Genomic DNA, 24,834 nt, shown 5'->3' on the forward strand with positions numbered 1-24,834 from the left:
CAAACAGTAACAAAATCCAATATTATTTAGTACACCGCTCCTAGTTACAGTGTCAAATTTACACATTTCAGAGTCCAAGAATCATGAGCCATGAATTCACAGAATTTATAAAAAGATGCCTCAATTAAAGATATTTATTATAAGTTAATTTCATTAAGGCACTTGAAAAGTACTTAAATTGCTCTGCTTTAACGGGAAACCGTTACCTGGGGGGCACCAACCTTTATTTAAGCTAAAGAAATCACCCCCTGTAAAGACACTTAAGCTAAGAATAACTCATACTAGAACAAGCAGGTCTTAATTATTTTTCCTGATGTTTACCTGTAGATGTTTTCCTGTAGAACTTCCCAAGGCCACTACACAACACACTTACACACAGCATTGGACACTCTTAGCACCTTTGCGCATTTTGCGCCACCACCATTTGGAATTATTTCATGATAATGGCAAAGCCTTCAGTACATGTTGACATCAAAATTAGTTGACAACAGAGTAAACCAGAATAAATCCAGTGATCCAAAAATAAAAATACATGAAAAAAAATGCTGTCATATTTCACAAAATCACCAGAATTTCAAAACTGAAAACAAACCAACCAACCAAAAAAAACAACTTGATACTTTTTTTGTTTCTTAAGCTCTGATATGGACTTGATCTGCAAACCCAGCTTTTCTTTCTCATTTTGTCCTTCAACAACCATTACACCCAAGCACACAAACACAGTTATCGGTCTAATGGGAAAGTAAAAAAGGCTGCTCTGGGTAACTGGAGCAAAGTAAACACATGGTAACCGATATAAGACAAGAGACAGGTGACGTGCGCGCAGGCACGCACACGCGCACACACACACACCATGGGCAGCCTATCAATCTGATACCTGTGTTGGATAGCGCTCCGCCCCCATCGCCACATGAACCAAATGCTTTAGAAGTGCAGGGACCTTCCCTTTGGTAGAGGTCAACACTTGTAGATTCTAGAAAAAAATGATACATAATGGTGTTCTGCACAACCCCACTGCTGGGTCACAACCTTAAAAGTCAGCTGCTATTTATACTTATGCACATACATACTGCAGGTATTTCATAGCTTATAGAACCCCGGAAATATATGGATTTCAGCCATTTTATGCGGGGTTTTTTTATTGAAAAATGTACAGGAAGGAGCCTCCATTCCTTGGTTGGTATTCTAGCGTATGAGAGAAGCTAAAAACTGTCGATCAAAGCAAATGTCTCTATGTCACGTCCCCGACATCTAATCTAACCGACTGTCGCAGAAAAAGTGACAAGAGATTTCCGACTCCCTTCTCGACTTGTGAGAAAAAGGTTCGGTCACTAACCTTGATGTCATTTAATCTAGAAATAGGAAACTGATTCTTCGATCGGACAGCTACGTGGGTTCAGATGTTGTTAATGCTCTGGAGATGCCATATAAAATATCATTGCAAGGTTTACAGGGTAACTAGTAGTGGGGTTTTCTTTCCCGAACCAGGCTCTGTCTCTTTGGTGTGGGCACTGGTTCAGTTTCACAGTCAAATGTTGCAGTAACCACTTAAAAGTTCATCTCCAGTCTCTGGCAACCGAAGGCAGCGGGATGATATGTTTATTCCAAGACTCAAACAAGAGGCTGTCACGCACAAACTGCCCACGAAGAGGCCGGAAGTACAAGACGTGGTATGAGTTTACCAAGCAATCATCTCTGAACTTACGCTTGCGGCTTCATCAGCTCAAAATCCAAAGGAAAGATGGCATCGAATAAAGATCTTAAGAGTTTTCACTTCTTCCTATTATAAAACAAACCACTTTTTTCTGCTTCTTCATTCTGTAGGTTAAGGTGCAAAATATGGAATTAGATGTGTGAAAGCAAACCACTGAGCGTAATGGTCAACACAACTACAGCAAATTGAAAAATTACGGCTTCCTGTTACGTTGTGTCACGTCAAAATCCATTTTTCAGCTTTAGCGATGACATCCTTAATCACACTACCGTGCGGCCTCTGATTAACATTGCCATTGATAAAGTATGCCTATCTGCCTGTTTCATTATTGATCCCCTCAGTGATTCCTGATCAGTTTTCTCAAGAGTGTATTCCCTTCTAGACTGAAGGCACTCTTCCAGCTTTCATGACCAACACCGGGTGCAAACAATCACAGTGCAAAAAAATATACATAGTATAACCAACCCGACTTCTTGGGTAGGTTGTACTGTTGTCGCTCTGTCTGTCCGTCTGCTCATGGTCTTCAAACCAGATCAAAGATGGTGGCAAGTTCATGCCATATGTTTCTGAAGACATAAGCAGCACAAAAGCAAAAATCCTTTATTTTACAGTGACAACAATTTATCCGGTCTTTGTCATATTTGTCACGTCATACCGGATTGTCCTTCATTTCCATAAAGGTTCTAGTTAATACAAATGAATGAGCGAAGAGTAACGGTTGCTGCTTCAAAAACACAGGCTCACTAAGCTTCAGAGAACTACATCGAATTTGAAATTCCCCAGATGATCGGAGATCCATAAGTACCCCCTCCTGTTTACTGTCGCGAGACGGGGCCCACACAGCTTTTCAGAACCACTGCAATCTTTTTTATTATTATGTCTTACACTGCAACAAGCTCTGCTGTCACCTCGGTCAATAAAATGAGGACACGCTGCCGGCTGACTCTTCATCTTCGCTGTCACTGTTTCTAAGTAAAAGTTTAACCACATAGTTAGCACGCAAGACAGGTATCATCTATTTGCAGTCGGTAAAAGATACTCAAGACCATTTGGATTTTCAGTGGATTCAGCAAACCAGACCAGGATCTAGATTCCAGACCAAACCGTTTTTTTTTTTTTAAGTCATATCCGGCTTCTTGTCCAAATCTTCTTGTCTTAACAGTTCTGAATTGAAGAAGCCTCTCGGTTGAGGGGTGAAACATCTTAAAGTGAAGAAATTCAAGTCCAGTTGCAAGGACAAGAAGATTTGGACAAGAATTCACCATGACCTGGATGACTGAGAACCTCCACAGATACATATCCGGCTTGTATTCTTCAAGGCAAAACACACAGATGAAGGTTTCTTGCCGCACAAAAAGGGACTGCGCTCCATCTGTGCGTCACTTGGCGTCTCGCTCAGACACAAACGATGAGTATTCCTAGGGTAGGAAACGTGTCTTCCCCTACATATGAACACTTGGAGAGCATTGACTGGCTCTGTCATTTGTGACATACAGCTACATGTATAGGCCTGGCACTTCTGGAATCCAGGTCTCCACATACAGCAAGTCCATTTCAACTCACTACTACTGCTGCTACTATGCTGACTACAACTACCCTTGAAATAAATTGACTCCATCAGCTCAGGAGAAGTTAAAACAGTGACAGGAAATAGATTTGCACGTTTTTCATTTAATTAGAAATGGCATGGATTAGTCATCAGTTGATAAAATACACGTTTCTGTGCAGCTGTTAAATTGATGATTTCCCAATTGTTCGATACACTTATTGATGTGGGCGGTGAGAAGCAGAAAAGTGAGTGTAAATGTTGTTTTATCAGGTCAAAGCCCTATGTGTTCAGGGATAATGGAAAACGTCACAGCCCAGCACCCCTGTTTTTCCCCCGGCGGTGGGTGTTATGCTGAATCCAGGTTACTAAACTCGTGTTTTTAAGCCACTTCTGTCAAAAAAAAAGAAGAGGAAAGGGGGGGAAACCGAAAAATAAAGGAAAAGATGGCATGCTGTGGCGGCTCTTTAACCCCGATCACTTCCTGATTCTTTCATTTCACCGACGAGCCGCCGGTAAATGCTGACGTGCTCTCCGAGCGGAGCCCCCGGCCTGGGAGGCAGGCCGGCAGCCCGCTGTTCGGAACAATTACTCGGCATGCTTTCACCTTAAACCCGCCCCCCTCTTGCTACCGGAACCGTTGAGTTGTTAACACGCCGCCCGGTGCTGAGCTCCGCTCTCGCCGCCGTTATTACGGCGATCCGGCGGCACAGCGGGAGCCCGGTGCTCGCCGCCCGGCCAACCCGGCCGCCCCCACCTCCTCCTCCTCCTCCGTCCGTCCGTCCTCACTCACCGCCCCGCCGACACGAGCAGGCCCGTCACCTCAGCTCTCGCAGCATCGGTGCGGCAGCCGCCGGGAAGCCAAACGATAAAAAAATGCATAAATTAATAAGTAAAAAATATCAGAAGCTTCTAAGCGCCGTGGTTTGCTGATCCATCTTCGCTTTGTCCCAGAAGAACCCCCCGCCAACGCCCGCCCCCCTCTGCACCGGCACCGATCCGGACCTCGCGGCCGACAACCAGGCGGCGGAGGACGGGGACCTACCTTCCGACTGAGCGCTGTCCCCGAGTAGAAGTAGTAGGCGATCCCCAGCACCCACAGCACCGCGAAGCACAACAATATCCGCGATTTCCTCCGCATGGTTCTTCGTTTGCTGTTTAGTTTGGAAGGTTTATGTTATTGTTATTATTATTATTTCTCCTCCGTCCGCCTGCCCCCTCCGCGGCTCCCCGTCTGCTGCTTTGGTCGGTAGCGGCTCGTCCCGGTCGTCCGTGTCCGCGCGGGGCGCTTCGCCGTGCAGCTCCGGCGGGCTTCGTCGGTCGGTTAGCGGAGCGGACGGAGCAGGAAGCAGCCTGCCGACATCGGCGGGGGTGAGAGGGCAAAGTGCTCACCGGCTCTAATCCAATCACACTCCGGAGGAGACGAGCCCTCGAGGAGGGCTCAGGCGAGCGGCGAGCCGAGCCGAGCCGGAGCGCTGATGGGAGGGGACAGTCACCACCGCTGCGCCCCGATCAGCAGGAGCATTTCCCGGTAACGTGTGCTGTTCGACGGGGATCCGCGCTCGTCCAGCGCGGAGAATTCACCGTTCGCGGCCGACTTACCCGGAGGAGGGAGGGGCTAGGGGCGCCAGAGACACCACAACCCGACTGGAGTGGGAGGGAACGGGGCGGCGGTTCAGTCCGCTCTACCCCGGGAGGAGGCGTTCACATACAGCCGCCTGAAAAGCATCACTCCTCCTCCTCTGAGAGATTGTTCGTGGAAGAATAGAAATACAGACAGGAATCACATTTTGGATGGAGGGACTAGAAGATGCTCCGCATGGATAATATCTATTGGCAAGGTCCAAAATGAGCAATAAATAATTTTCCAGGTCGAATATATAACATTTCCTTTTTATACCAGACCCCAAATATCCACAGGATGCTTTTCATTCTATCAAAGTTCTTATAATACATGCAATGTTAACATAAACATTATCAATATTGGTTCAAACCCTAAAGTAAAGGTGTTATATATGCTGGTAATCTGTAATCCCACAGGTAAATATTTGACTATAATATGTGTATGCTTCTGATTTTCACCCATTCTGCACTTTCTCTTTCCCTATTTTCCTCAAATCGATGAATTGCTTTGATTTCTGAATTGAACCCCCCCCCCCCCCCCCCTCCATTCAGCATGTGCAGTCAAAGAAAATTAATCTAATACATTTAAAACCTGGGGATTCCCCCCACTCCCCACCCATGTTTTCAGGAAGACGAAAATTGTTTCACAAGCTCTGACTACAACTTTTTCTCTGCGATATTTGTATATTGTAGAGTCCCTTTTCCTGGTCACATATGAACAACCAAATCCCTCCTGAGAGGAGAGGTTCCCAGGGAAAGGTTGTCCGCACAGAGACCTGGGCATCACCATCCACAACACCGTGGTAAGGGCATCCACAACTGCGAGAAACCTGGATGTGGTCCGAGACAACCAACAGTCATTCTCAGCAAACGTCGATGCAGTTGCACATTCCTGCTCCTCCTCTACAACATCAGGAAGATTCGCATATTCCTCTCGGAGGATACGGCGCAGACTCTAGTCATGTCTCATTTGGACTACTGCAACTCCCTCTTTGCCGGTGCCCCAGCGGTGACCATCAGGCCTCTGGAGCTTATTCAGAAAGCGGCAGCCCGCCTGGTGGTCAACCGTCCCAAATTCTCCCACGCAAGTCCCCTTCTTATGTCCCTACACCGGCTACCGGTAGCCGCCCACATCAAGTTCAAGACCCTGGTGCTCGTCCACCGGGCAGTGAATAGGACAGCCCCGTCTTATCTCCAGGATATAGTCAAGCCACATGTCCCTACCCGTCCCCTCTGATCTGTCACCTCTCGGCGACCGTCCACCCCATCACTCAGAGCCCCCGGCTGCAGATCGAAACGGTCTTGGCTCTTCTCGGACTTGGCTCCTCAGTGGTGGAACGAACTCCCGAAAAAGGTCAGAACAGCGGGGTCGTTGCCCATCTTTCGCCATGAGCTGAAAACATACCTCTTCACCAAGCACTACCCTACTAATCGCACTTTGCCCCCAACCCCCCCCGAGAAAAAAAACATTAACGGTGAAATGAATGTATATATGTATGTATATGATTCTGAGATGGCTATTTGGTTGAGTGGTCACTTCTGACTTCCGACTATGGGTACTTTGGATCTTCGGTGACTGAAATGCACTTTTTGTAAGTCGCTTTAAATAAAAGCATCTGCCAAATGACTGTAATGTGATGTGATGTAACGTAAAGGTTATGGTTTGAATGAATTGGGTGCCATCCTATAATGAGTTGTACAAAAACTCCTAATAAAAAAAGATGTCACAATAATGAAGTTCACAGAGATTAAGCCAAGTGCTGGAAAGGGGCCTCCAGTTAACAGTGATGGAAATATTTTAGTTTAAGAAGAGGGAGCATTAGCTCTTCTCTTGATCTTCCAGGTGATGCACTATTAACGTTAAGACTGTTAAATACCCCCACTCACAAACGTTTAACTATTTTTAAGCAAAAGTGATGGCATTTGTGTTGCTTAGATTATTTCTCTGCTTAGACACATTTGGCTGAACATCTAGAAGGGAACGCCTTCTTCTGCAACCAATGTTTATGAATGGTATCACAACATGATTTGGAGACCCCCAAGTGAAATGCCCTGCTGTCAAGAGTAAAAATTGCCATCAATATACACTTTGTGTTCTGCCTCCCAGTGTCCCAGTAGGATTATGAGAACACTGCGCTACAGTGGTTGAAAGAGTGTTTACGTTACCCACGGTGGTGTCGGGAGCATGGATGGGTGGAAGTCAAACCAAGAGAGGTGGAGGGGGGAGAAAGCAGAAAAACAGTTATGCTCTTATAGCGGCACAGATGTTGGAAAGATTTGTCTGTGTTGCTTTTTTTCTTCAAATGTCCTGAATATTTGTTTGGAGGGTCTCGAATTACTCTCGAAGAGGATTGGGTTTGGCCTGTAGAGGATTCTACTTGACCTCCAGAAAGAGAGGCTCATGTGTGTGTCTTGACTGAATTTGTTGTCTGTCTAAAGAACTGCAATAAGTTAACATTTTTAAAGTTTTATTTTGGTCCTCTGACAGTGGAAAGCAAGGCACACTGTAGGGCATACATTTCATGTAGTACTCTTTACCAATACTCTAAACTAGAAGTTGCAGTGATTTATAAGATAAAATGGGAACTTTGGTTGTTTAAATTTTTTTTTTTTTTTTGTAATTTGGAGAGCAACCTCCCCCCCATGATCTACCGGAAGACAAATTTCTTGCTTATTGATCAAAAGGTTAAAAGCCAACCACAAAATTATAGCAGGATGTTACTGGACTTCAGGCGCTAAAAGGATTGAAATAATTTTTTTCTGAAAATATTCAATAAATAAGAAAAAAGAGACAACTAGTAAAGGAAACTGTTTTAATGGGCAAATGAATATGGGTGAATATAATACAAATGGTAGGCTACCAAGTTTTGTATGTGCCTATTCTGGAGCGGCTGACTTGCTCTTCTTCATCTATTACGTTTCAGTAAAAGTCACTTTAGGAAAATGAATATCTGGGACAGGGAACCCACACATGCTATCTCTGGTATTTTCATGGTCTTCTGCCAGGTCTTCCACTAGAGTGGCATCCTGGGAACACAAGAGGAGGCTCTCTAGTGAAACTCTAGTCAGATGAATGACCCACTGAGCCTCCTCCGAACATTCCAGCTCCCCACCACATCTCGGGGGCTGAGCTGAGTCACCCTCCAGAAAAAACTAATTTCATCGCCTTGTCATCCTTTCCTGTCGTGATTCGACATAATGTCGATGGATAACAGAGCACGTGACGCAGAACTTCCAACCTGCACTCGTTTCCTTGGATGACCCAAAGCTGAGTCAAATGTCAGTGACATGCCATTTAGGACCCAGCACCCCCCCCCCAACCCCTACACCGCAGTGCTGGTGTTTTGCAGCTCGGCAAACATTTACATAAGCAGTTGTCTTAAGCTCATGCGGGAGAGGTGGGAACGTGATTCATTTGAGAATGGAATTATTCTTCAATATGGAGAAGTTCATGCAGTCAGGCCAAGGGCCTTACAGGAAGGATGGGCACTTAAGCCAGCTTCTATCTCAAAGTTTAAACTATCTTTGAAAAGATTCTCCAGCTGTTCAAATCAAACATTCCAAGGATTGTAAGAGGTCCGGGAAGTAAGAGTTTCTGCATAAAACAGGATGTCAAATGACTGAGAGCTAAACATGGAGCCAATGCATGGTGAAGATTCACCCAGAGCTTCTCACGTTTACCCTATTACAGATATGAATAATCAAATCTATCATTTTGAAATGTTTTAATCTTGTAATAGGATCAATTAGTGTGCTGGTATTGGTCAGAAACTAATAAGGTCACTTTCACTCCTTATATGAGACAGGACTCTTGGTGAAGGAGTGGAGACATGGTACCGCTTTGGTATGGTCCTATCACACCTTTCACCAACATGACTAGGACCATAACCATCCTAAAACCATTTTACTTTTATCTCTGAGACAAACTAATGTATCTCATGTGGAACTGTTGACAAACTGGGCAGCGCAAATCACTTTAGTCTCTACATACACGAGTACAGCAACTCCATTATTTTGGTTTTCTGTGTGTCGGCCATGTTTCTGCTTCAAATCAAAATACTCAAGGAAAACAAGTGGATCACGTATAGGTATTCAATACAGGTATTGAGTCAATTTATTAACAAAAAATACACATAAAATACTTTTAAAACAAAGTACCAGTTATGTATCCATGTTTTGTTTTTTGCATTATAATAAAATCAAGACAATTAATACACAATCAGCAGTACACTGTCTGCCATTAGAAACAAATCTACAGAGAATCACAAAACTCCCCTCTGTTGAAAAAGATGAAAAAGATATTGTTCATTACAGACAACCATATTTGGAAAAAAGAGTATTTCCTCTATTTCAAGTGGGCCTTAACTAAAGGCTGTTCAAACTGTGTACTTGTCTTCTCCTTGTCTCTGGGCTTTGTGATAGTGAGTATAGTTGCTGTGGAGCTCATTAAACACCTCTCGGACTCCCGTCTGCAATCCGGCCATTAGAAATTTGATATCCTGCTCTAAACACAGGTCCAGTATCCCATAGATCCCCTCTGTTAAATGCAGCTTGATGTCTGGTCGGAGGGTAACCTGAAGAAGCAATTAGAGGCTGTTACACAGCTGGAAAGAATACACACTGAAAAAGATAAAAACGTTAACACGAATCAAGATATGGTTCAAACAGTTTTAGCATATACACTACTGGGCAATTTTCCACACTTGCATCTGTTCATCTTTCCCAGTTAAATAAAATAACATGCAAACTTGACAGGCTGTGCGTATTCTCAACAGCCTAAGGAATAGCACGGCGCAGTTTCAGCACACTGACAACTGAATTCACTTTTGAGACTGAAAATCTGATGTTTTGTGGCATGAGAATGTAAAAATGTCTTCCAGGCGCTTTATCTTCCATTTCTGCGGCGTGGAGATAACTTGCTGCTCAGATAAGTGATAAAATAAAAATGAACCATTTCTCTTCTCAGCTACACACACACACAAACACACACTTTTATATGTGTATATATATATTTATTAGAGCAGCAGACAAACTTTTGCCAAGCAGCAGTGGACTCCGGTGATGGAAACATTAATTTTAGTCTGACGGTAATGCTGACATTGAAGCTGGCAAAACACTGCACTACTGCGGTTTGAAAAGGAAAAATCATTTTGAAAAAACAAAGAATAGGACAGTGTGTCAGTGTGAACAATACAGTAGGTCATCGAAGATGCAATCATGGCTAATCTGGTTCATATGAAATCATTTAATTATTTCGATTACTCTTAAAAGGAATCTAAAGACTGTACTTGTCCCTCCAGTTTTGGGGTAATGTAAATACGTGTACATGTGTCTCATTTCAAATAACGGTGGAGGAGGAAAAAGAGACATGAAAACTCTTAGTCCCATTGCATTTTCTGCATAGAGTTAGAAAGCTTTGAATTTAGAAAATTAATACATACATATATTTTTTTTCTATATAAATAAAATTTACACAGTATGATTACAGACATTGAAATGCTCCATTTTTGAAACTATCCAGTTCAACATCTGGTTCCATTACCATCTACAGCTCCAATGCGGTTACTAACAGCTTGCCAGGGTCCAGACCTGGAATCTCTCCCACCTGTCTGAGGTGGTTGACTCTGGTCTGGCGTCAAAAGACACATGGCTGCGGATTCTTGGTTGAAAAGAGGTCATTATCCATTGAGGTCCCAAATGGGCTAACAATTAGCCAATTGGCCCCAACAGATATTTCCAAAGAGGGGTTTGGAATCTGAAGTGGCACAATGTTGTTGTCAAACCATGTACTTGTGGACTAACTTGTGGTCCTTCGCTCAAAGGGGAAGCGTTTGCTGCATTCTTCACGACTTTGAACGATGTAAGATTTGGGTGGGTTGCTTTGATCTATGGGTATTGGTCAGGGAAAATCTCCCTCCTTGTGAGAACCAGTTACAGTCTATGCAAAAAAAGTTATTGAAAAGCAGCACAGAGGGTTGACAGCTTAGTCAGATGAGAGAACAGCTTGTTACCCTGAGTGACTACAGACAAAAGGCACATTTCATGCAATTTCCTTTGATCAAACATCATCTGGCGGCAATGTGGGAAGTTCATTTCAGGCTAAGAGCCATTAGAAGTAGCTTTCACAGAGACACTGAGGTAAAAAGAGGTAAATTACCTGTGACAATAAGTGTCTGTCTCTTTGAGAGGCCCCACTAAGAGACACAAATCCTGTTCTAACTTTGTTCGGCGGCTCTCATTATAAGCCTCGTCACGGCACAAAAACAGCCAGATACCTTCTCGTGCATTTTTTCTCTCCCCCTGCTCAATCATCTGTCTGTCTCTCTGACTGGGTGCACGTCCTCATCTCAATGCCTAATTCTGCTGGAAAAAGCTGAGTCAGGCCGGAGTAGCGTGAACTACAGTAAAGTAAAAGAGAGTGGAGGTGTTCATGCACCAGACGTGACTCACTGCTTTGAAGGTCTGTCCACCCGTAAGCTGGCTCCCAGCGTGTGGAGTTACAGTTATTTTGGTTCGCCGAGTTTTATGAACATTTATAATAAAGATGATGGTGAATCCCAGATCTACTTTGTCCTCTGTCATTCAGCTCAACTAAACGCAGACTGAGACACCTGGACCAATCAAATGGTTCCCTGTTTCATTGTGTGTGTGTGTGTGTGTGTGTGTGTGTGTAAGTTAGAGACATATTCTGTGGATGACAGAAGGACATGCCTTATGACTGAGGATTCTGTATGATGTGTTTGTCTGGTCGTGCATTTTCTTTGCGCTGTCACCAAGTTTTAAAAGTCATTTGGGGGGGGGATTTTCCAATGCAAATACTGGCAAAAATAAAACACAGGGAGCATTGTAAAGTACGAGTGTGTGTGTGCGTGCGTACCTTTTGCAGTTCAGTGACGTACTGAGCCACCATGAAAACTGACAGCGTGGTGGAGTTCTCAGCGATGACAGCAATGTGCGAGTACATCCTTTCTATCAGTCTGGCGCACTGAAGATACACGTCACTGTCTGGAACTTAAAACAAGGACATTCATGTCACTTCATTTATCCTGTTTTATGTGCAAAAACTGGAACTGGTTAACACCAAACCCACAAGTAAATGTAGACCAAAATAGAGAGACAGACTGTTCTGAATTTGCTCCAAAGCCTTTCATATTGTTAAGTTTCCTTTACTTTATTAATCATGTGATACAACAGTGTAATTGCCTGGTAAAATTTGGAACATTTTAAGTAATAAAGCTATTTCGAAGTCATGAAGAAATGGGGTGATTAGATAAAAAGATGTCAACTTCATGGATAAAGGTCAAAATAAATCATCCTTGCTGGCACAGCTGTCCTGCTGGCTTGTGAGAAGTAATTTCTGTGAAGGTTGTGTGGATTGCCATAGCTGACTTTAGAGGTTTACATTGATTTTTGAGTGAAAAATGTTCAATTTCTTGACATTTCTCAAGCCATGGCAAAATGGAACTGAATGTCAAGTGGGGCCATGACTTTTGACATGCTGACATGTGTACAGTCTTGACACAGCACGCCCACCTCTCCGTGGGCAGGTAACTTGTCAATAAGCATGAAATGGATTTAAACTGAAAGATGAGTCAATAAAAATTATATCTAAAATATTTTGACAGATAGCAGTAAGATCCCGTTCTTTCCGCTAATATTTGAAAAAAAATGTAGTCTTCATATTCAGCAGAAAAGAAAAGCTTCATTTTCATTGTATATTGCAAATGCAATGTGAGTTTTGTCTTCAATGAAATTGGTCTCATACATGCTCACAGCGTCACATGAACACATCAAAACACACAGCTCAGTCAAATAGACATGGTTAAAAGCGCACGCACGCACACACACACACACACACACACACACACACACACACACACATAAAAATAAAATAAATAAAACAGTGTAAAAATGTGTCAGTCTTTTGATGAATTCATCTCCCGGTTCATATGAAAAAGTATTCAGGCACACCAAAGTATATTTGGTCTCATGCAAAAAGATCAGGACCTCCTCGAGCTTTTTGTCATTTTCAGTTTGAACATGTCTTATGTCACCTGTGTTGTTGTCTCCTCTCTGTCGACCCTCCTGCATCACTGACACCACCAGACGGTAAAAGACATTCAGGAATGATGGTGCCGCATTCAACATGACCTGATAAACATAAGGAGGATCAAATGAGGTACAAATCTGTTCGCCGTCCTTTATCTGCTACTAAAACACACCAAATCTTGGTTAAACATCATAATGATACTTTCATCCTGCCTCACTGATAGATGGAGACTGGGAAAAAAAAGAAATGTCTCAAAAAAAAAAAAAACAATTGAAAGGTGAGTAAGCTGTCAAGAGTTTCCCTTGTCAAGGAGTAGCACTGCATGACAATTAAGAACAGCAGAGAAAATTGTACAAGCAAGTCTTAAGGATGGATTTTTGTTATCGTACTTTGAAAAGCATGCAAAACACAGCAATTCTAGTTGAAAGTTTAATTTCTCCTCGAGCTCTGTTTGCATCTCCAACCATGAGTTCTCCATTTCAGCGGACTGACAAAGGGAGGATGAGGGTGAGCAAATAAAAACGTGTGTGATGATGTCAACCAGATCCATGCCAACTTGAAGTGTGTGCCAGCTCCCATTCCTCCCTCCTGCCTGTCCTATCACACCTCTCCTCAGCTCGCTCCCCCTTGCCGGTCTCTTTCACTGTTGTCTTTTGTCCCAACAAACATCTGAAACCAGTAAACCGGTTCTTGCCCTGAAATATTTGACGCAGCTGCCCCTGTTGCCTTCAGCTCTATCATGGGAACAAACTCAAAAATGATCACTCATTACACTATTTTAGTACAAACAGAGGTGGTAAACCATTTAAACAGCTATCTACAATATAAAGTCAAAAGTGTTTATGTGTGTGTGTGTGTGTGGAAATGGGGTTGATTTCACTTAACAGAAAAAAAGCGTATTGCACAAACACTGAAAATGTGGACACTGTGAGCTTTTCATGCAGCTGTAATATGCCGTGGTTTAATGGGACATTCCTCTGGGGCATCATGTGGGCTCAGCAGTTTAAAGACACACACCACATTGTCTATTAAACAGTGAGTCGAGCCAATGAAGCAAAAACTAAAAATGTAGCAAAAATGACACTTTAGGCACATTGAGCTGTTCTTGTGTGGAAGGTTTATGGTCTCATATTGATCAAGCTACATATTGTCAGTAAACTTTCTTGGTGAGCCTTTAAAGTTACATACAATATATTTACATAAAATTTCATTTGATTGCCACTTTCATTTCCTCTCCTTACCTGGGGATGGCATTGGATGATGGTGAAAAGTGCTTCGTGAATGGCCAAGAATGCAGACTTGTAGACGATCGGGGTTAAATGGACAAGGGGCAGTGACTGCAGTGCCCCGAGGACCAAGGTCACATGATGGGGGTTGGCGATGAGGCCCTGTCCCTGGCGCAGCAGTGACGTCAGCGCGTTTACCACGGGAACGGTAAAGGGACGGGTCAGGGAAGTGTCCTGACTGGACGACCTCACCACCGACTGACAGAGAGAATGCATGAATTAGGGTAAAACGGCCCGTGCGTACATTGCACTCCGCAAAATATGACGTCCTCCAGGTTAAACAATCATTTAACCCCAAACCAACTTAATTATAGATATGAAACTGTTTGCCATAGGTTAAAAGTTTGAAAGAGTTATGATGAAACCATCTTGAAAGCATATTGAACCAACAGAGGCCTTTAGGGAACTGCACAAATATAAAGTCTTTATCACTGTTAGTCTTACATTTAGGGAATTAAAGTCCTTAATTAGGAGAATTTCTGTCATTATCAGACAGATGAGAGATTATAGCAGATCAAACTGGTGTGTGTGTTATGTTGTGTGTATGATGAGATGAACATTCAGCAGACTGATGTGATTGCTTCACCCAGCAGGGCCTGATGGAAAACATATTGAACACAACAGCCCCGGTCAAAAACAACAACGGACAGATACTGAGACAGTATGATTGTCAATTGGCTGCTGAGTCACAGAAGACAGCTGTCGCAGTTCCATCCAGCACGGTCACTAAATGATAACAGAGGGAAGGCCTCGGAACAAACAGAAAAAATACTCTCCCAGATTGTCTTGACTGCTGAAGTTGAGCTAATTATAGTGAGCAGTTTAGCTTTGTGATTTTTCCCTCTGACAACACATTAAGACATTTTTAAAAATGTTCAGTCAGGTGGAATGACTCAGGAAGGAGAGTGGCTGTCTAATAAATGGAAGGTTACTGGTTTGATCTTCAGCTCCTTTAGGGAGCATGCTGAAGCGCCCTAATTGCTCCTGATGAGCTGGCTGGCACAAGGCAGCTTCTGGTGATGGCGGGTGTGAAAAGTGAATAAATAATGATAATTTCATTTGAATGGCCAGACTGCATGCAATTAGAGTAAAACAAAAAGTTGCAAGTACGAATTGAGAACATGAGGACAAATGTATAGTCAAATTATTAAATTACTACTTTGAGAAACCGCCACTTCCATTTTTTCTTATTGATAATAATAATTATACATGTGCATAGTTTAAACTAACGGTCTAGAAAAGGGCAAGTCCAAAGAGATGTGCCTTAAAACAGGAATTAAGTACAAAAACACTGTGAGCAGACCAAATACTAATTGGAAGCCTGTAAAAAGCTTGATCCCCTTTTGACCTCAAGCTGGATTCTGGAACAGCGCCGGCCTCATTTAGAAGAGCTAAAAGGCCCTTTGCTTCAAAAAGAAGAGGCGGGACCTCACTCATGTGTCCTTGTGCCTGGCAAGCCCTGTCAGGTAAGACTAACATTTTAAGGCATTTATAAATAAAAAATGGTTAACCAGAGCAGAGAGGCAAAGGACAAGGCTACTTTATGAAGAGATGTTTCTCCTGTTTTTGAGTCAAGATTCGACAGAAATCCCTGGCAGTTCACAAATTTTAAGTTAAGCGTGTAAATGCATGTAAGTGCTCAGTATTATTTATCAGAAATACGCTGGAAAATCTTTTGTGTAATCTAGCACAATCTAGCACAAACACCTGGTTGCATTCAGGTGATTTCAGTCTTAAAAGACAAATGATCAGGTCTCTGGGTGGAGAATGCAAGGTTGAAACTCGTGAAAGATGTTGCATTTGGGCACTTCTCGAAGTCGTTGAAAAGCATATTTTCAGGAATTTCACAAATGATTTTTGAGACTGGCCCGAAATGATTCAAAGTAAATGGATAGAGGCCAGTTCCCTTCAGCTTTGGCAGAAAACAGGCTATAAAACTCTGGTTCACATCCATTGTGCAGGAAGCCCTTCGAAAGTGTGAGCATTAAACTGCCAATTTCATCAATCACTTCTCTGAACAGTTTATTTGGGATAATGTCCTTTTGACAAAATGAAGGCTAACTGTAACTCTTCTTTTAAGCAGGCCACAAACTGACCAACTGTCAATCAAAAGGAGAGAATGATAGAGTAGTCAGGGATGCCCGTTTTTTTTTTTACTTGGAAAAATGGGACAAACTCTTCACATTGTGCAGTGGATAAAGCTGAGGGATTGATGGTAACAGGTCAGACGGGTTGATAAATCTTTGAAGATCAAAAAAAATATATCCTGGAATTATGCAGATTGGAGGCTTTCAGCTCAGAGAGGTGATCAGTTAAGTTTACGATGACCAAAGACATATTGTGACGCATCACATCTGAATGCTCTGACGGCCATTTTAATGGTTGTATGAACCATTTTAGTGCACAAGGACTTTCAAGTAAATCAAATTGGTTGTCTATGTTTGCTTCTTTATCCATAGCCATTCACTCACTACAGAAATAATAGAAGCATTTACCTTCAGACAGTAGAAACAGAGCACTTTCACTTAAAACCCTGGGGACGTCAAGCTTTGTGCATTCATCATTGAGACTCCTTAATACTAACTATTTACAGATAGTAATTCCTAAACATTCTGTGGGTTGCCCACCTAGTTCAATGACAACACGGAAACCAATCTTCATTAAACTGACCTTTCCTTATTCAAAATGAGGGAAAAAAATGCCTCTGGCTGGTATTTGATAAAGTTCAAAAGTTTAAAATGGTTTGAGCACCAATGTGGGAAGTTCTGAAACCCAAATATATCCAGTCTAGTCTAACAGGGCAAGTTTTACGAACAGTTACTGACAGACCCAAGCAACATCTTGAAAAAATGACTGTGTGCACGTGTCTAGGAATCAAGTGTGTCCCTGACTGAATCTGTGTTTTCACTTAGCCAAATTTTTTTGTTTTGCGAGTGTGCTGTTCTCACCACCATTGCAGATATAATTTGTGGTGCAATGAGCCACAAAGCTTTAGAGGAGGATTCTGGCAGCTGACAACAGGACAGCAGCTTAATGATGATTACTGCAGAAAGCGCTTCCTGGAAAACAGTAAAGGATCAGGGTAATGTGAGAAAACATTTCATTTGACAGAGGCAGATGCTCCGTGACAGCATAACTCATGCATGGTCTCAACAAAGCATCATGGCTGCGACAACTGTTCCTCCCGAGGAGTTTATGATGTCCGTGTGACACACGCAAGTGTAAAATGAAAATCGGCACGCACAAAATGTGCAAGATGAATATCAATGCATCACCTTGTGTTCTCCTGCCATCAGCTTGCCGGGATCCAGGCCTTGTCTTATCATTGTCATCAGCAAGTTGAACTGACTTGTAGTGCTCTTCTCCACCAGGTGGCGGAGCAGCTCCTGGATGGCAGGCTCCAGCTCACATGCCTCAGACACATCTAACCAAGGAGCTGTGGCGACAAATGATGAACATTAAAGTACTAAAATTTGGTCAAATATAACCAGTGTCAATAAATAGCCAAAACAACTGCATTGAGGTTAATGTGCTCCTCTGACTGTCCAGAACAGATGCACCAAAACCATGCAAGTTAAATTCTACTTCACAACAAATTAGAAGGGAAAATAAATACATAAATAAATAAAATTTGCTTTTTGTGAGCCGTAAACAAACACTTAAGAGACAGTTAACTTTATAGATTAAAAGACTAGGGAAGGAAAAAAGATGTGTGATGGACGAACATATTTTTTTCCTAGACATGATGAACTAATAAGTATATTTGTACAACTTTCATTTCACCTTATCGATTCAGTTATCAAGTAAAATACTCTAAAACAACTTAAGACTGCAGCTGCAAAATGATTATGCTTTACTTGACAGCAGACTTCTTATCGCTGTGAGTAAATATTGTCATTTTCAAGTGATATTGACCAATGCAGTTTGATAATGGCTCTCTTACCAGCAAGAAGTCGATGCACATTTTGCAGTATTTGATCATACAACTCATCTCTATCATTTTCTCCCTTGTTTGATTCTCCTTGATCCTCCTGCTGCTTTCCTGTAGTCCTCTCCACTGCTGTGTAGAACGTTGACAGAAAACGGAGAGATGAAAGCAGAAAGTCCTTGGGTCTGGCAGCAGAGCTGATTTCTTTCAGGGTCTGCCGGCAGAAGCTCCAATAGAGGGTCGCGTGAATCAGGATGAGCTCGGTCGCGGCGCCATCGCTCTTGTCCATCTCTGGCAGCGATGAGAGTTCACACTGCAGCATGACGGTGACGACTTCCACGAGAAAGGCTGGACTGAGAGTGCAAGTTGGCTGGGGCGCTGACTGACCGACTGCCTGGGCCTTCAACACAGACTCCACGGCCGTTCCCAGAGAGGACGCTGTTCTCGTGAGCGTTTGGGTCAAAATTTGATCCAGTGTTTGATTCCTTCCCAGGTTAGAAACCATTGCCTTGGAGAAGCAGGTCAACGATGCAAGCAGTAGGTGAACGGACAAAATGGACGACCCAGAATCTTGCTTACTGGAAATCTCGATGTTCGCAGTGGTGGTGAGGTAAGAGGCAAAGTGGTCGAGATTTAGGCGAACACTGCTGCTTCTTACTATAAACATATGGACCATAGAGCTGATAAAGTCCTGCACTGCTTTGATAAAATCCAACCAATCGGCGCTGCCGGTGGAGTGAAATCTTCTGACACTGCAGTGTTTGAGAAGTGAGGATACAACAGCTTGCAGGAGGGTGCTGCCACGAATGAGCTTCAGGACACCTGGAAAATGTTTTCCTGCCGCCATATGAGCCAGTATTCTGAGGATCTTTCCCTTGAAAACGGCATCGCTTTCAGACTCGGGAGGGTTCTTGTCCCCGGGGTCTGAATGACAGGAGGTAGATGTGAAAACAAAGAGGAGGAGGAGGAAAATGGAAGCGAGATCCTCTGAGCTCATCCCGTCTGGGTTGAGGTTTATTAAGATTTGCAGCACACTGACCAGCCCTTTGGTCTGTGCGTCACTCAGCAGTACAGATATCTCTCTGTTCTCTGATGAGGCTAATATATCCTGGATTATAGCCTCTTTATTCACCAACGATGACAGACATTGGCTGCCCTCTGTCCTTTCTTCAATTCTTCCCATTTCACCCTTAGCTTTCAACAGCGTCTGACAAACTTGAGGTGCACACGCTGCCACAAGAACTTCCATAATCCTTTGAGCCAGGGAACAAACTGTGGCAGAGAACAGTGACGGCAACTCGGGTAAAATGGCGCTTTCCAGAAGGTGCGACGATATGACGGAGACAGTCAGACAGTCTTTGGAGTTGGCTGTTGGGCCGCTGAGTAGTGAATCGACAAGTACGCTCGCTATGTCGGCCACATCTTCATCACCCAGGTAGGGAGTAATCAAAGGCAAATTGGATGTGACAAGATACCAGTGTGCTACAGGATATGAGTTGGCATCCACACTGCCTATCTGCCTGTCCCAGACCTGCTCCCCCGATTTCAGCTTGCTCTCATCTTTACCTAAAACGAACCAAGCTGCCCTGGTTAGCAGTGCTGTGGCACTAGGTTCGGAGAGTGAGGCTGTATCTAACATGAGCTTCTTCATCTGTTGCAGCATTAGGAGTTTGAGCCCCAAACAGCTCCTTGGGCTGGAGGAGGGAGAAATTGCTGCCAGCGCGAGAGGAACCGAAAGAACCTTGCCAGAGAGAATACTCTCAATATGCGTCAGGGCCAGGGGCCGGTCGGTCTCGCTATTAGTTTCGATGCCGGCTGAGTCGAAAGAGGTGAATTTGCCGCAACTGATATGAAAGAGCGTGTCGACCTCCACCCAGGAGTATCTTAGTAGGAGAGCAGCCTCCTGAGTCCTCTGCTGCCAATGTGTCACATGGTCAATTTGGCCCTTGTTGTTTTTGCTGTTCCTCTGGAGCCTGCGACCAGGGGTTTTTACTCCCTTCTTCTCTGTTATCAGTACCTGCAGTAAGTCACAGATGACCTGCTGCATTTCCTCCATCAGGCGTTGGGACTGCTTGATTAGAGGAAGAGGAGATGCATTGTCTAGTGTCTTCAGACTAAATAAGACAACGTGAAGAAGCTGGCTGAGGGAGCAGAGCTTCACAGATGCCTCTTCTCTCTCCTGATCCACCTTTATCAGTTTCTTCTCACCACCTTCAACTGCATCGACATCCATCTTCTCTGTCTCTCTGTCCTTTGCTATCAGGTCAGGTAGAACACAGGTCCGAATGCTTCCCAGCACTAATGAGCAGATCTCATGTCCCTGGGAAGGGGGTGTGTCAATAATGCAGGTCCTGAGAGAGGCAGACACCCCATCGGACAGGAGAGAACACCGCGGCTTGTCTGGGGTCGGCTGACAGATCACAGACAAGAGCTCAGAGAAGAAGCGAGGCAGCTGACGGAGTTTGGTGTACGTCTGGAACAGACTGCACAACAAAAGCTGTTGGGAAACAGCATATTTTACCCCTCAGTAAACCATAATACATTTACAACTAAACATTCAAATCATAATGAAGTACTGGAATGTACAGTGAACTATCAGAACCTGTCTGGCGCGTTGGACTCGCGCTTCCATACAGTCAGCATCGACCCAGGCTGAAGAAAGCAGCTGGTCCAGGTCTGGTTCAAGAATCAGATGGTTGAGGCTCATCAGCAATTTCAAGCAGCGGTACCATGCGGGTGTGCTGTCAGATAAGACAGGAGAGACATGGGTTATAACGTGATATCACGCAGACAAGGCTATTTTGCTTGGGAGTGAATAAAAAAAATCCCTGTTACCTTGGCAGGGCCTGCTTGAAGAGGATTTTTCCCAGAGCTTGGTAAAAGTTAAGCTGGACCCCTCCATGTCTTATCCTGTCAGCTGCTACATTATAGATATCACCAGATAAAGCCTGGCTTAGCAGGGACTCGAGAGCTAGAAGGGCCAGGGTCCAGTTTTCTGGGGTTAAACCTGAGGCTGGGAGAGATTTTTTGCCCAGGGATGACGAGAAAGTACGGTCAGCTCTTGGAAATAAGAACCCATCGGAATCAAAATCCAGGGCCTGCACCAGTCTGGTGAGGAAATGGAAACACAGCATCTCGTGCTCCTCCTTGATATCACCTCTACGTTTTCTGTAGCTTTCCAGAAAGAACTTAAAAAGCAAAGACACTGTGTTTGACTTAACTGAGTAGTGCATTGGTGGTTCACAGTAGCCCTCATTACTTAGCTTACAAAGCAAAGTGCTGACAGGCTTTAACTGCCCTTTTGCTGTTCCAGAGCCGCGTTTCCCACTATCGTCTTTGGAAGGGAGAAGCTCCGCCATGTAAAACATTAGGTGCTCGGCAGGGAATAAAGCAGACTGCAGGATGAGGTCTATCTTGACCCGAATGTCTTTCCAAAGCTGCTGACGGAGCTGCAGATGTGTGTGCACTGCTGTGTGTTCCCCTGAGGTTACCAAGTGTCTGAGGACCGCTAAAGGCTGGATCAGCTGGTTGGTTACTGAAGTAAAGACTCTGTTTACGTTGGCTTGTTGTCGCTGAACTGATAAATAAGTTGACAACACCTGAAGCATCAACTCAAACAGACTAGATGAAGCAAGGCTTTCCTTTGGCTTAGAAGGGGCCGCGTCCTCTGTGATCACTGAGCAATCTTGATGATCGACTTGGGAAGTGTCAAGATCGCTTTGCTCAGGCGGAGCAGCTCCTGTGAGAGATGGTTTCTGTAGCTCATGACAGACAAAGCAGCAGACCTTGGCCAGCAGATTGACCAGGAGTTCGTACTTCGTGGTGAAGACGGACGAAAGAGCAGGAGACGAGAGGATGACCTGACACACGCTAAGCAGGGTGGGCACATTCACTGGTGGCCTGGTGCCAACACCTACACACTCCTGGAGACGGTCAAGCAGCAGCTGGATACAAACAAAAGGAAGAGAAGCCAGTGAAAGATCCATTTGTGATTCTTTTAATTCTTAAATATCTTGGCACGAGGTAGATATTAGAGCTGGTCTGTCTATATGACAAACAACGTGCAAAGCCAACTAGGGAAATGTGGAATTATAAAATACATTGATACAGTAATTGTTCTTAATTCTTAATTCTCATCTTAAGCACTTGGATGTAATAACAACACTTAATTAGAAATGTTTGGAAATGTTAAATGTCCAAAAGCTGTTGTGTTATAATATTTTGACATGAATCATGCGCAATCATGTGTTCATCATATCTCTCCTCTGTTGCCAGATTGTTCTGTATACAAGGTCACAATGTGTCCACCATATGAGGTTGCTACTATATACTCCTATGAATAAGCATTTACTTGGGAATAGAAAATTACAAAGTTATAGAAAAAAAAGTTGTTCTTATAGCTCCCCCATCTGGACCATGAAGGACACTAATTTTCTGACGAAAACGGGAGACGTCTCTGCTATCAGACAAACGCATAGCTTTACATTGCTTTCCACTTTTTCGCACTTCCATTTGGGGATTTTATGTCACTGCTTCCACATACCTGTGCCATGTTGAGCCTCACACTGATGGTCTTGCCCTGCTTAAGAGCGGTGTGAAGCTTTCTGCTGTGTAGCAAGTCATCGAGGTAGCACCACAGGCCCTCCAATACATTTTCAGAAAACTCGACTTTTTGATTATACCAGCCAGTGAGAGCATGGTTGCACCAGTCTAGCAGGACCTACAGGGACAGAAAATGAGAAAGATTTAACAAATAAATAAATGCATAGAGGGAAGAAAAGATTAAGCCCCTTAAACCAAATTTGAGCTATTTTCAAGAAGCATGATATAAGGAAATGATCATTATTTCATATTCTGTACCCCAGAATGCTCTAATTTTCTGCTGTTTTGAAATTTAGCACCTTCCTTGACATGCTGCTTTTGTGGAACACACAGCATTTTTTAAATGTATCGGTGGAAGCATAATTCATCTTGATTACATTTGCTGATATTTATCAGTAAAACTGCATTGTTTACTTAAATCCATGGAGTAAAATAACAAATAAAAACCAAAAAAACCATTCGTGTCAAGTGAAACAACTTCAACTGCTACCTGTTCTTTGTTGGGAAGCAAGCACTGAGAGGAGATCCAGGCAAATCGTGCCAGCTTCAGTTTGTCCTCCCAGGGAGTCTTAGAACTCTTCAGTTTCAGATGAATACCTGAGTAAATGGCAGCCATCACTTCACAGGGCTCTTCCTCAAGGCTAATGCTGAGGGAGGGAGAGTTGAAAAAAAACATTGGCTGACTTTTATAAGAAATCAATCTAAATACTACTCAAATACAGGGAGTGGTGCATTCACTGGATGTTGGAAAGTGCTAGATGGACGCATACAAAACAGATATTTGATTCGCAGGTCAATCATCTTTAACTTGGGGAAATTAAAAGTACATTTTTAAGAGATCTTCAATCTCATTGTATTATTCATATTAATGCAAAGAGCCACCATCTCCAACCGACAATAATATACAGGGAATACTTCTTCACTACAAAATACACAGAATGATGTGTTCATATAGAACGTACACAACCGAAGTATTCCGTAAGTTTCCGATAAGTCATTTGTACAGGTACGTACGATTTTCTATTTTTGTAAAATAAATGTCTATGTTAGCAACTCGTTAGAAATCAATAAATGTCAGTCTCAAAGATCAGAGCAAATCTGATTTCCTCATCAATAAGCCTGTCAGAGTATCATGCTGTCTCTAGAGCCAGTTAGCATAGTTAGCCAACAATTTGCTCCACCAGACGAGACGAATGCAGTTGCATAATTCTCCGTGTCTGCCAGGAACTGTCATTAAGCCTAGGCTTCACCGTCGTCTAAGCAACAAATCTATCTTCGATTCAATCTACATCAATTTAACTTACAACAAAAATTCCACGTGCCTCTTGTTTTCCTCCTTGCATGAACTTTCAACTTTCAACCCGCGGGCCAGGCAAAAGCAATAGAAAGTCGCACGAATTAATCGATCCACGATTAGCACGGCTGTTAGCCATACGTCGCAGAAATGACAAAATAATACGTAATGTCGGCCTCTCATCAAACCTCGATACTTTAGAGGAAGAATAATTATTTGTCTTTATCGAATAATTGTAGAAAAGATAGACCAGTGCAATAAAAGAATTTGCAACTTCATAAGAGTAATGCGCATGCGTCACGTCTGAAGGCGGTTCGTGTCGTTGCCGTGCCGAACGTACGAATCAAAAGCTGTCAGCCTCCAAAGTGCATCGCTTGACTCTAGACATTTGCACGTTATGTTAATTTTGAGATATTACATATGTTAAAGCTAGATAACAATAAACAGTCACATTACTTTGAGACCAAGGTGGAGAGCATAATAGCATAAAAGAGGACAAAACAATTGTCTCAACTGTTAAAGTGTGCTGATCAAATGATCTAAATGGCCTCTACTTTAACCTGATGTGGCTGCTGTCTTAAATTCATTTTCCCTTGAGGTTGTCAATGAAATTTCAATTCATTGAGGACTTAAACCTCCTTATGCCATTTTTGTTGATACTTTACGTTCAGTTTTCCAACCAAAACTACCCCCTACCCCCAGGTGTGGAGATTATTCATTCATTCTATATAATTATTTAACTTGTGCACCACCACATTTCATTTTTAATTGTCCGTTTGATGCATTTACAT

At 43.2% G+C, this 24,834-nt stretch overlaps 2 protein-coding genes across 4 annotated transcripts in view; both read right to left on the reverse strand.

The window, feature by feature from the left end:
• galnt2 (UDP-N-acetyl-alpha-D-galactosamine:polypeptide N-acetylgalactosaminyltransferase 2) overlaps positions 1-4,890 on the reverse strand; it is a 59,714-nt gene extending 54,824 nt beyond the window's left edge. Inside the window, exons 1-2 of one of the 3 annotated variants that reach the window (XM_086175072.1) lie at positions 4,306-4,890; positions 2,180-2,280 (exon numbers count right to left, since the gene is read on the reverse strand). In XM_086175072.1, the coding sequence (XP_086031198.1) occupies positions 2,180-2,269 (90 nt within the window). In that variant the 5' untranslated portion in view covers positions 2,270-2,280; positions 4,306-4,890. Of the gene's footprint in view, positions 1-2,175; positions 2,281-4,305 lie in introns of all 3 variants that reach the window. The other 2 variants (XM_086175073.1, XM_086175071.1) reach the window with 2 other exon arrangements.
• Positions 4,891-8,968: 4,078 nt separating this feature from the next.
• Positions 8,969-24,109, reverse strand: urb2 (URB2 ribosome biogenesis homolog). Its single transcript, XM_086175255.1, has 12 exons — positions 24,054-24,109; positions 23,240-23,396; positions 22,691-22,867; positions 20,983-22,091; positions 20,750-20,888; positions 18,163-20,644; positions 17,495-17,655; positions 17,168-17,278; positions 14,175-14,417; positions 12,938-13,034; positions 11,761-11,894; positions 8,969-9,457 (listed from the first exon to the last, which is right to left on the reverse strand). The coding sequence occupies exons 2-12, from the start codon at positions 23,363-23,365 to the stop codon at positions 9,260-9,262; spliced, it is 4,977 nt and encodes a 1,658-aa protein (XP_086031381.1). The 5' UTR covers positions 23,366-23,396; positions 24,054-24,109; the 3' UTR covers positions 8,969-9,259.
• Between the last annotated feature and the right edge of the window lie 725 nt (positions 24,110-24,834).

This window comes from Fistularia commersonii, chromosome 27, assembly GCF_037954325.1.
Source record: "Fistularia commersonii isolate RoL2024-O1a breed Wild chromosome 27, RoL_Fcom_v1.0, whole genome shotgun sequence".
In the NCBI taxonomy this organism is placed as follows: domain Eukaryota; kingdom Metazoa; phylum Chordata; class Actinopteri; order Syngnathiformes; family Fistulariidae; genus Fistularia; species Fistularia commersonii.